At 45.6% G+C, this 13,028-nt stretch overlaps 2 protein-coding genes and 1 long non-coding RNA gene across 3 annotated transcripts in view; 2 read left to right on the top strand and 1 right to left on the bottom strand.

Moving 5' to 3' along the window:
- Positions 1–4,599, top strand: part of LOC135814657 (DNA helicase MCM9-like) — a 24,792-nt gene extending 20,193 nt beyond the window's left edge. Inside the window, exons 24-26 of the mRNA XM_065327815.1 lie at positions 1–53; positions 800–878; positions 1,283–4,599. The exon at positions 1–53 is cut by the window's left edge and continues 30 nt beyond it. Coding sequence (XP_065183887.1) covers positions 1–53; positions 800–878; positions 1,283–3,627 — 2,477 coding nt within the window. The 3' untranslated portion in view covers positions 3,628–4,599. The remainder of the gene's footprint in view (positions 54–799; positions 879–1,282) is intronic.
- Positions 4,600–4,957: 358 nt separating this feature from the next.
- On the bottom strand, positions 4,958–12,686 carry LOC135814655 (protein yippee-like 5). The gene is made up of 6 exons (XM_065327814.1): positions 12,346–12,686; positions 12,198–12,241; positions 10,982–11,021; positions 10,406–10,474; positions 9,181–9,213; positions 4,958–5,666 (listed from the first exon to the last, which is right to left on the bottom strand). The coding sequence occupies exons 1-6, from the start codon at positions 12,442–12,444 to the stop codon at positions 5,601–5,603; spliced, it is 351 nt and encodes a 116-aa protein (XP_065183886.1). The 5' UTR covers positions 12,445–12,686; the 3' UTR covers positions 4,958–5,600.
- On the top strand, positions 6,465–7,778 carry LOC135814656 (uncharacterized). Its single transcript, XR_010553204.1, has 2 exons — positions 6,465–6,617; positions 6,695–7,778. It is a non-coding gene; the product is annotated as an uncharacterized LOC135814656 (long non-coding RNA).
- Positions 12,687–13,028: the final 342 nt, after the last annotated feature.

Here is a 13,028-nt window from a genome sequence, read left to right as displayed (position 1 = left end):
TGACTGCTGAAGATGCTATTGTTGCTGTCACACTCATCGAGTCATCTATGCATGTGAGTACTGCTCGGTTGTCTCACAAATGGTCGCTCAAGTAGACATGGTGTGTGATTTTATGTACTGTACTGTATTTCCCCGATTGGAAGTCGCACTCGATTGCAAGTTGCATCCCCATTTTCAGGATAATGTTATATCGTTTCTATATATACACTTCAGTAGTATATCGTGCTCGATTGTAAGTCGCACCTCCTTTGTTGGCCCTGAAGTTTAGTGTGAAAAGGTGTGACTTACAAGTATATTTGGGGAAATACGGTACTTGCCAGGGCTGTAGCAGACATTCGGCCAGTCCCGCCACTTCAGCAGCCTGTAAAACAACTGTAGGAAGATTGTTTTACAGCACCTGCACCACCCCATTAATCTTAGTAGATTTCTCGACATCATCCTCCCAGGGCCAACTCTCATGGTTCATCTCCAAGCAGTCCTTGCACTCAATAAGAGAAATCAAACGTACGCGGCATTGCACATGCACACAACTCTGTGTTCACTAAACCTAGTGTTCCCATCTTGTGACCAAGACCATGCCTATTCCTGTCAGGGTAGGTAGCGAATACTTGTAGCAGCACAGTACATGCATTTCTCACGTCACACAAGAAGTTAGCTTACTTTACAGTAGCATTGATCGAAAAATCAAGCATCTGCATGCTGTGGGGCTCTGTATCGTACAAGTAATACCTGCGTTGCCCTTGGTGCTGCTATGTTGCCAGTACTTCGAAGTATGTCTATGTGACATGTATGTGTACAGATGACTGCACTTCTCGGTGGAGTGAATGCCCTGCACTCAGCTTTCCCGTCAGATCCAGAAGGCGAATACGCCAAACAAGGTAATGATTCAAATGATCGTGACATTGTGCAGCACCTGTCTTGCTAGAGCTTTGAAAAGAGTATGAAAACTTCATACTTTTCACAGCTCTAATTAAATTGGTGTCTCCACGAAGATTTTCTCTTGTTGTAGTTCTACTCATCAACTGCTATGTAAATACCCGTACATGTATTATTAGATGGCAGCATAGATCTGTGATGTGTTGTATCAATATACTACTGTTCTACTATGCCATTGACTGTGGACGCGCATTGATCCTTCCGTGCCTCTGTGCGCAATTGTCAGCCATGTGTATCCACACCGCCCCTGTGCGCGCGCGTGTGTGTGTGTGTGTGCATGTGTGTGTGTGTGCATGTGTGCATGTGTGTGCGTGCATGCGTGCGTGTGTCTGTGTGTTGGTTACAGCTGATCTTATTCTGCGTGCTCTACACTTGGAGGAGATGTGTACAGAAGAAAACTTGACCAGTTCTCTACAGCCTGGACTACTGTGTTCGCAGCCAGCTACATCAACAACTGCTACTCGTAACGCCCATCAACAAGCTGCTGCATCGCGTGCACAGTCGAAGTGGACTATCTTAGAGAATCCATCAACTGCACAACTGGCTACACAACACCAGCAATTGCTTGCCAATCAGAACGAGAGTCGACGCACGCCAGCTAGGAAGCGCGGACTTGCTACTCCGCATCGTGTCGGCTCAACCGTTAGCCCTCCGAATCAGGCCGGTGGTACACACACTGCAAATACGACTGTGACTTCTGCTGGCTCATCTGCTAGCGCGTCTGCACTTAGAACACCTGTCGCCAGACCAGCGAGGCTGACCAGACCAGCTCAGGCCGCTAGCACTGCACAACCGGTAACCTCCACCTTGTCTTCTTCTTCTTCGACCCAGGCAATGTCTAGCATTGGAGCTGCACGTGAATCAGGTAACAGGCACACCTCACCTGTCGTAGCTGCCATGCCCATGCATACCATGAATCAGTGTGCCGATGACGAGGACGACAACGAGGATGATGACATGCTTATGCAAGAGGCCTTGGAAATGAGCGATGCTCTAGAGAAGACGTTTGCTGAAGAAAGCCAGGCAATACCAGAGTCGCCCTATCCTGCTAATGTTCCATCGGCAGTTCAACAGCGGCATCGAAATCGCGAACAACGCCTTGAACAGCCTCACTTTCCGCCCATAGATGACTTTCCAGACGACGAATGTGATATGCTGGAGATCGAAACTGCCTGTGCAAGTGTTCCCAGCAGCTGTCAGGCAACTTCTGTACCATTTGTTTCGGGTTTGGATGTTGAGCTGTCTGTTTCTCCGCGCTCTACATCCTCATCCTCTGTCTCTGTACAGTCAACATCAAGATCAATGACAAATGTTAGCCACCGAAATCCTCCTAATGAGTCAGCTGTGGCGGGACACATGCCCAGCACTCGTCCAAATCAGCCTTCCAAATCATCACCTGGTATGCGCCCTTCCATTCACCCCTGTTCTATTTCTTCCAGCCAGGCTCAAAGTAGTCACTCAACTGTATCTACTTCATCTCATGAGCTGGTACGCCACCCTGTCTGCGAAGCTCCATCACCGCTTCCCGCAGCAGTACCTAGAAGCCAGCAGTCTGCAATCACGCCTCGCAAGTTCACGTTTGTCCGCAAACCGTCCATGTCATCTCCGCCGGAGCATGCCTCTTCCCAATCCATGCCACCCCCGTCATCGCAATCTGCATCTGCACAACCCGCAACGGCACAACCAACTTCAAACAACACTAGACCTGTGCCATCTGTATCTCAATGCAGCCAAGTCTCTTCCTCACAGCCGTGCACAAGAGATGGCTCAGTGATGACAGCTAGGCCTTCAAATGCATGCAGAAAGCAGCCAGGCATGTCAGTATCACGCACTGCCAGCTCACAAGTTCAAGCTAGTGTGGCTAGTAAAGGCACTAATGGCAATGATCCTTCAGCTCCACTTCGATCTGCTCGAAGCTCGGCAGTACAGCCAGCTCAGGGCAAGAGCACTGCTAGTGATGTCTCTGCTCCGCCATTGCGTGGTAGGGCCGCAACAAAGGCTGCATCTTCAACTCCTGGAAAATCACTTAATCAGCCACCAAGTGCCGTGTGTGCAGCTGCCAGCTCAGCTGCTGCTAGCAAGCTCTCTAAGTTTTGCTTTGCAGGACAGGCATCACCTAATGGCAGTAGTGGGCTCGTCTCACAGGCATCCTCTATGCGTTCTTCTCCTGCCCAGTCAAAGGCGGGGGATGATCGTGAAAACCGCAGTGGACACGTTTCCTGTTCTACTGTACAGAGTTCTGCTATGCGCTGTCCCAGTCAGCCAGCTGCTGCTGATGCTGGTAGTGGTAGTGTTAATGGTGGTTCATCACAACGAATGAGGGCTGCCCTGCAGGCTCTACGTGGTACCAGTAACAGCAAGTCTAGCAGTACAGTAGCGTCACAGACTGGATCCAAGAGCTCTACTCATGCCAACGCTTCACCTAGCCAAGCTGCTGTGCGTGCTGCTAATCCACAGCAACGGCTGCAGCCTCCTGTTCTCAGGCAGCTTGAACCCCGTGCTAAGAAGAAAGCTGTTGAAAATCCACTGATATCCAAATCCGCAACTGGACTGAATGCGGCTGGGAAGAGTAACCCATCATCGGGCAGTACCGGCTTATTTGCCTCTTCTGCACAAGCACTGGGTATCGAGGATGAAGATGATCTGGATGATCTGGATGACATGGAGTGGCTACTAACACCAGCATCTTAAGAGAGCATGTAAGTGCAAGGAATTGTAGCATTTTAGAATGTCTGTCGTACAGGACAGTGTCAGCAGAGTGCTGTCTTCTGTGCGTTCAACCTTCTACAAGTAATGTACTGTAGTGCTTGGAAGGATGTACTGGCCTTTTTGGTGTGTATCTCCATGCGAAGAGAGATGACTTGGGCATACGTCCCAGCGATACCTCTTTTATAACTATTTTGTAATGCATTCTAGCAAGCAATTGGTATACAATATAATAGCACAGTTTAGTGATAGTTGAGTTCGGGTGTACATCCGGATTATATGTTTCCTCTGAAGCCCATAGTCGCATCTTTGTGCACAACTCTTATATAGGTATATTTTGTCGTTTGTTCTCTAGGGCGTGTGTACATGATTATAGGCGCGCCGGGTTGTAGCTGACGTACCGTTCAATTAATTACTTGCAATGGCGCATGTCGTCACTCATCGTTAGTTGTGCGCTAGTCGAGTGGTATTTGTGTCATACAATCTGAACTATTTTTGAAGTACTGGTGCATGCACCTGATGCTACCATCTTTCCTTCCAGTACTGTATTACAAATGCAGTTTTTAGGACCTGGGTTATTATTATATGCCACACTACACACGTGTACAGACTTATACCATCCTTGCACGGTACATATCAGCCTGTCTAGGAATACTGTGTATACTGCACTCTCGAAGCACGGTGTAGATAATATGTTTGCAGTACTCAGACGTACTCCTGGTTGGTTATTGTATGTACATACGCATAGCAAGTGACATTGTGTCTGTCAAAATACATGTACAGTGTACCAGCATGCGCTTACACTTTGCAGATCTTTGAGCCGGAGTTGGGTGCAACACCAATCTTGATTTTATTCACATTCTATCAATTTTAGTAGTGCGTGTACATGTATTCCTGGACGCTGGCGTTCAGAATAACATTTGTGAACTTTGGTCGCATTCAGCAGTTTGTCTTTGATCTTGGCCGAGTCGAGACAAATTCTGCAGTGTGTGGAAGTGATTGTCCAGGCGTTCCACTGGTTTGTAGTCTACTGTGTGCTATGCGTCAATAGCCTCAGAGAGTACAATACTCCCTGATGCAGTGATTGGACCCACAGCCCAATGTAACAATTGTAATGGGGTTGAGTGTAGTACATAATTATTATATTAACATGCCATGCAGTCACAAAATATACAGCCGTGCTCAAACTATTCAAGGCTCCTGAAACGAGTCAATACGACAATTATCGCAATGCCCAAGTGCTAGTCTCCCCCCCCCCCCCCCCCCCCACACACATATACCCTCCCAGTTTTGGATGGTTAATCATGACACTGGATAAGACACACATAAAAGTATTCTTCATTCACGAGTACCATAACAACGCTTTCTTCGATACGTGGTGGTGAAGGTGTTGGAGAGATGACTACCGTAATGAGTGCTAAGAATAATCCTATGCGCGTGATGCCAGCATACGTCGCCGTTCAATAACTATACAAAACACCGTATGAAGCAGCTTTTGGCTGGTAGAAAACTCGAGGGCATGTGGACACTAATAGCAGTAAAAAAATATACACGTACCATCCATGGTGCAGGTAGAGGAAAGTACGAAGAGGCAAAAAGGATAAGATTACCGAGAGGTTAGGAACGAGCAACACCCACCCAATACAGGCATGGGGAATATGAGTAGTTACGTATGTGGATTAGGTATGCTTACAAGATGAACGAGTATGGAGGTATACTTGAAGTATATAAAAAGATAAGCAGGCGAATGGGAGCATGGAATGTCACCAATTATATAGCGGTTAGGTGGTTAGTACTGGCTACATACGTATATATGTTTAGACTTCTTAGGAAAGGCCAACGCCATACTGGGCCAGGAAGGTAACTAATATGGGATAGAAAAAAGGCTAATAATAAGTAACAACACAACAATGCATAGAAGTTGGCAGGAGATAAGCCACTAGCCAGAACAGCAATACCTATTCGCCACTCGGCAGACCGTCGACTTCTTGCACCAGAGCACGCTCCAATATAACATGACCCTCCTGAATGAGAGAGAGAGAGAGAGAGACACACACAGAGAGTAACTTACACGTGGTCTGTAGAGAAATACCATACCGTCATTTATCACTCCCTTAGGATTGACTCACATAGATTTTTGCCATACCTAAGCAGTCAAATATTCCTGCATATTTCACTCCTTAGGGCTATATTGACTGCTTATATTTGACTGCTTAGGGGTTGCGCAGTTGAACGGTGCCTAGTGCAGCATTGTCACTGCATGAGTAGGTGGTGGTGCAACGGTTGTGCAATCATAAAACCGGGATTCATGAGGTTATCGTTCTGGAATTTGAAATACGGACTGTTTGTCGTGATAAATCTAATATTGACTTCGTACTTGGTCAGTATAGGAAATAAAAACCTCGTAAAAGACCTCGGCTTCGCCTCGGTCTTTTACTCGGCTTTTATGTCCTATACTGACCAAGTACTCAGTCAATATTAGATACGTACATGATACATCCACACAACGTGATCAGTAGCAAGAAAACATTTTTTTTTAAGGTGGCTCACACCCTCTGCGCGCGCATCGTTTGAAAAGTGTAGATTTTCAGTACATTTTTCGGTAGCGATGATTTTTGTGCGATCAATCGTTGTTGAACGTCTTCTCGCTTTTCTGCAATTCTGGCGACCTAGCTAGAACCTGCTGCTAGTGTCCCTCTTCACTCGTTCTTTCTATGATAGGGGAAGGAAGCACTCGCAGAAGATTTTCCAAGAATGCAATGTCGACTGGTGCTCGTACCATAAGAAGGGAGAAATCAAAGTCCGCTCTTGAATCATGCCTGAGAAAATTATTTCAGAACACGCTTGTGTAGATTTCCTGCCAGTGCCACTGACATCTCGCGACCTCCAAATATTATAACTTGCTCGATCATCTCCCGCACTGACTGGCAAATTCGTCAGGTAGCTGTGGATGGATCGATTCAGGGAGATCGAAGGTAAATACATCGAAGCACTTCAAACACGTTTCAAGACGCACTTCAAATTTTGTAATTGTGTCTTGAAAATTGTTTAGAACAATTCCACGGTACTTCAATACGCTGTTGAATTGTATCCTCTGCTTGGGAGTCTCGACTGTTTTATTGCTGCATGGCTCTCCTCAACACCGTTCACTGTACATGTATCGCGGAACGCAGATTGGATGGCATTGGAGGTGAATTTGATAATTTGTGACTGTGTCATCAACCAACTTCGGTGAGGACATCAACGGGGACGCTCCGAAAATCACAAGCGCTGCGAAATAGATGGTCTTACACACTGGAGGGTATTCCACATTCATTGTGTCATATCTTTAGACTGTCCGAAAGTTTGTCGTGCCGTGCAACTTTCACAGACTTATCCGATAATTGGCATGTGGCCCTACTGGCACACACTCATGCGTATGCCGTTGAGTTTATCTATATGTGCACGCACATGTGTGTATACATATACAATTTTATTACGTATGCAAAATTAGGCAATCTACATGTACATACTGTGTGTGCACTCACTCTTATGACATAGAACGACAGTGCAGGCTATGTAAAGTCGCATCAATGTGTGTCACCCGGGTGTGTACATGCATGCGCGCTCGCGCGGGCGTTTTGTGTGCGCGCCTGGCATGGCATAACGCCGTTCAGTATGACTAGTGTTGAACCGTGGTAATTTGCCCCCACCCCCTCTTTTTTCTGCTGGCGTTGGATATGCAACTAATGACATAAACTCGGTTGTTGAAAACGAGTGCCATGCACCACAATGGATGGACAATAATATAATACAAGTAGCACTGTAAAAGCGCTGGTAATACTTATGTTGAAGCCATGGCAGTTGTGAGTAGCTTTCCAAGTCAAGCCTGCTGCAGAAATTATTGCACTCTGACCAGCTGGAGTGGCCCGGGACTGCCGGTTGTGGAGAACAGGAGTGATGCTTGTATATACGCTTGTATTTACATGATGTACACAGTGTACTTCGAAGTAACGTTAGGTGTATTACTTGTGTGTTCTTCTGCCTGTGCGCGTGTACATGTGCTGGTCAGTGTGGAACCGCCATCCATATCAGATCACACAGCTGCTATCAGTCTCAACAGCTTGTATCTTGCAAATAGGGTTTTAGTGACTCGATTTTGCTTACTGTGTTCAACAGAGTGGCATTGCACACAGCTACTTGATGTAATAGTAGCATCTTGGAAATTTTATATTTTTGATAGTTAGCTTCAGTAGAAACTTCTCCAGTGTGGCTCTTAGCTTCATTACCACGGAGACCAAGCATTCAAGTAATGCACGAATAACAGTGGCTAGATGTGAAGTGAAAAGCCATTGGACTGTACCCCGTGGAATACGCATTTAGTATAGAAGTATTGCTTGCTATGTTGGCAGCAAACACTGTATAATAATAATAATAATTACATTACCAGTAGAAAGTGCCCAATGTGCATTGCTTCAGCACTATGTTTGGACAAAGCAGTCAACAAATTCCACATCACTATCGCCTTCATGTTGGAGAAAGTTGTGAAAAACACTGGAGCATACATGTACACTCAATACACATGCTCAGCTACATGTATGGCATTTAGTATGTGGGCGACTTCAAAGTTCTATTTTGGTAGTTTGCTTCGGTAGAAACTGTCTAAACTTGATCCAAAGCTCTACTACTATGTTCTGAAGATGTTGCAATCAAGTAATGTAAGACACGTATCTGCCGCATTGGAGCTAGTTGCGAAAACCTTTAGACCATGCACTCAATGCACATGCTCAGCTATGGCATTTAGTATGTGGGCCACTTCAAAGTTCTATTTTGGTAGTTAGCTTCCGTGGAAACTGCTAAAACTTGATCCAAAGCTCTACTACTATGTTCGGAAGATGTTGCAATCAATTATTGTAAGACACGTATCTGTCATATGGTGGAGTCAGGGGTTCTAAGGCGTTGGACAATGTCCCAGTGCAATGTGCTGATTCTTGAAATATGGCATCACTTGAAACTTCAAAGTTTTATTTCACGAGTTACCTTCGGTAGAACCTGCTCAAACTTGCTACACAGTATCATTATTAGGTTATGATAGCATAACCATCGAATACAGGGCAAGTCCAGTGTCAAATACCTGTGGGCGGGGCTAATATGTGGGACGTGTGCGCTGAAATGGGATGATTCCGAAAAGAGAAAAAAGGTCACCTTATAGCAGAATTCTACCCACTTCTACAGCTTATGCTGATATTTAGCAAGTATACTACTGTCCTGATGGTGGACATCAAGAAAAAGGGGGTAACTACCTGTGCTACGGCCAAAAAAGTGATTTTCCGGTATTTTTTGGCCTAAATTGGCAATTGTGAGTATGCTATGTTTGGCCCCTCCCCCGAGTGAAACCGGCCGGTAGAACTTGATAAAAATTTGTCTCCGTACACTAGATATCCAACGGAACAAAGTACAATCGTTTGCAGCCACGTTTCAAACAAAAAAAAATTGGACCCGAGGGGTAGGAGCCACCTTAACTCGGACATAGCTCAACAGAACATGAAGTTGGCATACCTTGTACTTTTGGGACTCTTCCGTTGCAAACTCCTGAAGCAAATAGAGAAGAATAGCACACTGCCTTAAAGTCTATGCGCCAACAGGCATGAGCCAGTTACTAGTGTCCAAGCCTGTTGGCAATCAGCCCTGTTTGGTCATTGGAATACGTGCACTATGTATGAAGCCTAGCTGTTTATGATCTTGCGCTACTTTGAAACGCTTTCCGTGAATTAATACATGTACGTGTGCCAGTGCATGAAACCTGTACTGCATCGTCAACACAATCACTCGTGCAGCAGTTGTGCAGGGCATGATCCAAGTGGGTCTTATGTGAGCTGAAATCGCAAGAACCCCAGGGGCCAGTGATTGGACCGATCCCAATGTCCGCGTTTGGTGAAGTTTGCACGAGTGTGCAGCGGCAGTACTTCATACTTGCCTGATTGCGTTGCATACAGTCAACAGCAGTAAGACTGCGTTGCATACAGTCAACAGCAGTAAGACTGCGTTGCATACAGTCAACAGCAGTAAGACTGCGTTGCATACAGTCAACAGCAGTAAGACTGCGTTGCATACAGTCAACAGCAGTAAGACTGCGTTGCATACAGTCAACAGCAGTAAGACTGCGTTGCATACAGTCAACAGCAGTAAGACTGCGTTGCATACAGTCAACAGCAGTAAGACTGCGTTGCATACAGTCAACAGCAGTAAGACTGCGTTGCATACAGTCAACAGCAGTAAGACTGCGTTGCATACAGTCAACAGCAGTAAGACTGCGTTGCATACAGTCAACAGCAGTAAGACTGCGTTGCATACAGTCAACAGCAGTAAGACTGCGTTGCATACAGTCAACAGCAGTAAAACTAGGTTGAATACAGTCAACAGCAGTAAGACTGCGTTGCATACAGTCAACAGCAGTAAGACTGCGTTGCATACAGTCAACAGCAGTAAGACTGCGTTGCATACAGTCAACACCAGTAAGACTGCGTTGCATACAGTCAACAGCAGTAAGACTGCGTTGCATACAGTCAACAGCAGTAAGACTGCGTTGCATACAGTCAACACCAGTAAGACTGCGTTGCATACAGTCAACACCAGTAAGACTGTGTTGCATACAGTCAACACCAGTAAGACCGCCGCAATTCAGCGTGCACATACCAGCAGGAAACTGTTCGCACACCCACTTCACGCAAACATGCATTCACGATGCCTACATGTGAATGGTACGTACTGAAGTAAAACTTACATACATCCAGCCGAGACGCGAGCCACAGTTTTTACAGGAAACATCACGGACAATATGACGTCCAGTTAGCTGTAGAGGTGACACATGCACGCCGATAGCATTAAACAAATATTGGCAAAGGATACAAAACCATATCAGTTGAGAGAGAATACTTGAAGTGATTTAAATCCATTCAAGCATATACACTACATAATGTACAGTAGCACTATTTCTACAGAAAGAGAGTACTGCTGGCAGTGCTTGGTGACATCACATGTCACATGACATGGATTTCATTGGAAACTTGTCACCCTGATTTACCACTTCTCACATAAACAATGTCATGTGACACATGGTGTCACCATTGGATATGCTGTACATATCCTTCCCTAGGATAATAAGAACATTTCTCCAACTTTCGCAGAGTCTGGAACTTTTCCGAGAGGATTTTAAAGGATGCACTTGCGTCTTTCATCGGTGTGAAAATTATATGAGCCGTGTCCCTAATACGGGATACACCCTTCAGTCACTTTATGATAGTGATGTAATCCATTCAGAGAACACAATCATGCACTTATACTAATGTCTTGCACATACCATGAAACGAACTTGAAGTTCGCTATAAGATAAGTTGACACTGCAACAACAAAAATAACAACAACAACATAATTATCTCTTATTGGCCACAGTCCACCATGAGAATAAAGATTAGAAACAACCGTTACCGTATGGTGAGAAACTAACTTGAAGTTTTCATTAGTTGGAGGGAAATTTGAAAACGGGAAAAGTCAGAAAATTTTTTGACTGTCATCACCAGGACTTCAACCAGAGACCCTCGCTTATTAATATATGGCCAGCGGTGCTCTACCGCTAAGCTATGGTTGTGAAGTACATGAACATTGCACATGTACATATACTAGCACAGGCACAGTAGAAACTAGAAACCATGTACAACATAGTTACATACAGTAGTAATGAAGTCAAATAATCAACTGCATGTGTATGTATGGCCTACGAAATTTCCTGTGCACACAAGAGATAGGTGGAGTGTGCGGTGATAGTGACTGCATTGTTCTTACACCACCTAGTCGTCACATGTTGCATTCTACACATCACTGCATGTGTCGTACTCATACCTCCATGATGTGCTACATTCGCACTGCTGTATGTTATAGCCTCTTGCTATTCCAGTAATCATTGCATTCTGGCAACCTCACTACAGAGTGCTGCGGATGAGACAACACTGACCTTTACCATGTTTACAGGACAGCACCATGAGCTGTATGGACCGTGAGGTGGTATGTATGTGCGTTCGAATGTAGTGATAACCAGCGCGCTAGGTTCACGTACATATACTGGTCATTCTGAAGGTCATGGCACTAAGGGCGCGTTCAGACTAGCGTGAATCCCGTCAAACCGGGAAAGGCGATAAACCATGAAGGACATTCGCACTACCGATAAACTGACGTTACCGTTACGTCGGTTATGCAGCTCTCACCGCGGCACTGAGAAGGGTTTTTGCCAGCGTGAGCACTTTTTTACTGCCGCAGCAGTAAAACGTTTCCACCAGTAACGTCACGTGATTAAATCACCTTGGAAACTTTGACTTTCCCCATCGGTCACTTTTTATCGGTAGTCTGAACGCGCCGCGCGCCCTAAAGAGCACTACATGTACTGTACACAGTACAGACTATAGTGTGTGACTTAGTGTGTGACTATAGTGTGTGACTTATATTATTACACTGTAATCTGTATAGTAGATCATGCAAAAGGATGCAAATGTAGAAGTTGAGGTTTGAAGCTAAGCACTCACGCCTTATTGAACAAAAACGCACGGCCTGTCGTCCCAGAGAACCTCTACATGGCCAACACACAACCACAAAAGCAACCAGACAACAATAATTATCACTTCCATCACGTCGACCTTCTAGAGGAGAGCTGATGGTATTTTGGGCACTTACATTCGACATCATTTCACTCTTGTTCGTCAATGCAGTTGAACAATTCCAACAGCAATATATCCTGGAACCACCAGGGTGGGTCAAATACACCTTGCCCATTGTAGCTTAGCCTCAGTCTGCCTCAATGCCAGACCAGTACGATACAGGAGAGCTGGCTTATCTTCTTGTTGAAGGGATTATTCTCCAAACACAGTCAAGGCCCAACACACAGGAGCGCAGGACACGCTCTACCTATTACTACTACTAGCACACCACAAGGAGAACAAACGACAACATAACCATGAATGCATGATAACAACGGCTACAGAAGCGAGCCGTTGTTATCCTGCCTTCATCTGTCGTTCAAGTTCATGGCAGTACAAGGAAGGTGGACAGTCAGTCAGTAGATATCCTGGCTTGCCTTTGCACAAAACAACCATTCAAGCAACACGTGCGTGCAGGGTGTGCACAGGGTGTGCATGCAAGCATTCAGAGCTACTGTGCTGGCAACTGAAATCCTACCCCCCGGCGGCGCGGCGCGGCGCGCCGGCTAGGGGTCGGATTTCATTTGCCAGCACTGTGTAGCTAGATAGAGTGACATCATGCATACCAGCAAGAGTACATAACTACACAGTGTGTAGTTATGTACTCTTGATACCAGGTACCTAGGTACGTCGTCGACTCGTCGAGTACGAGATCTAGCG

Source organism: Sycon ciliatum, chromosome 4 (genome assembly GCF_964019385.1).
Source record: "Sycon ciliatum chromosome 4, ocSycCili1.1, whole genome shotgun sequence".
NCBI classification, from domain to species: domain Eukaryota; kingdom Metazoa; phylum Porifera; class Calcarea; order Leucosolenida; family Sycettidae; genus Sycon; species Sycon ciliatum.
This window is presented reverse-complemented; position numbering and strand designations above follow the sequence as displayed.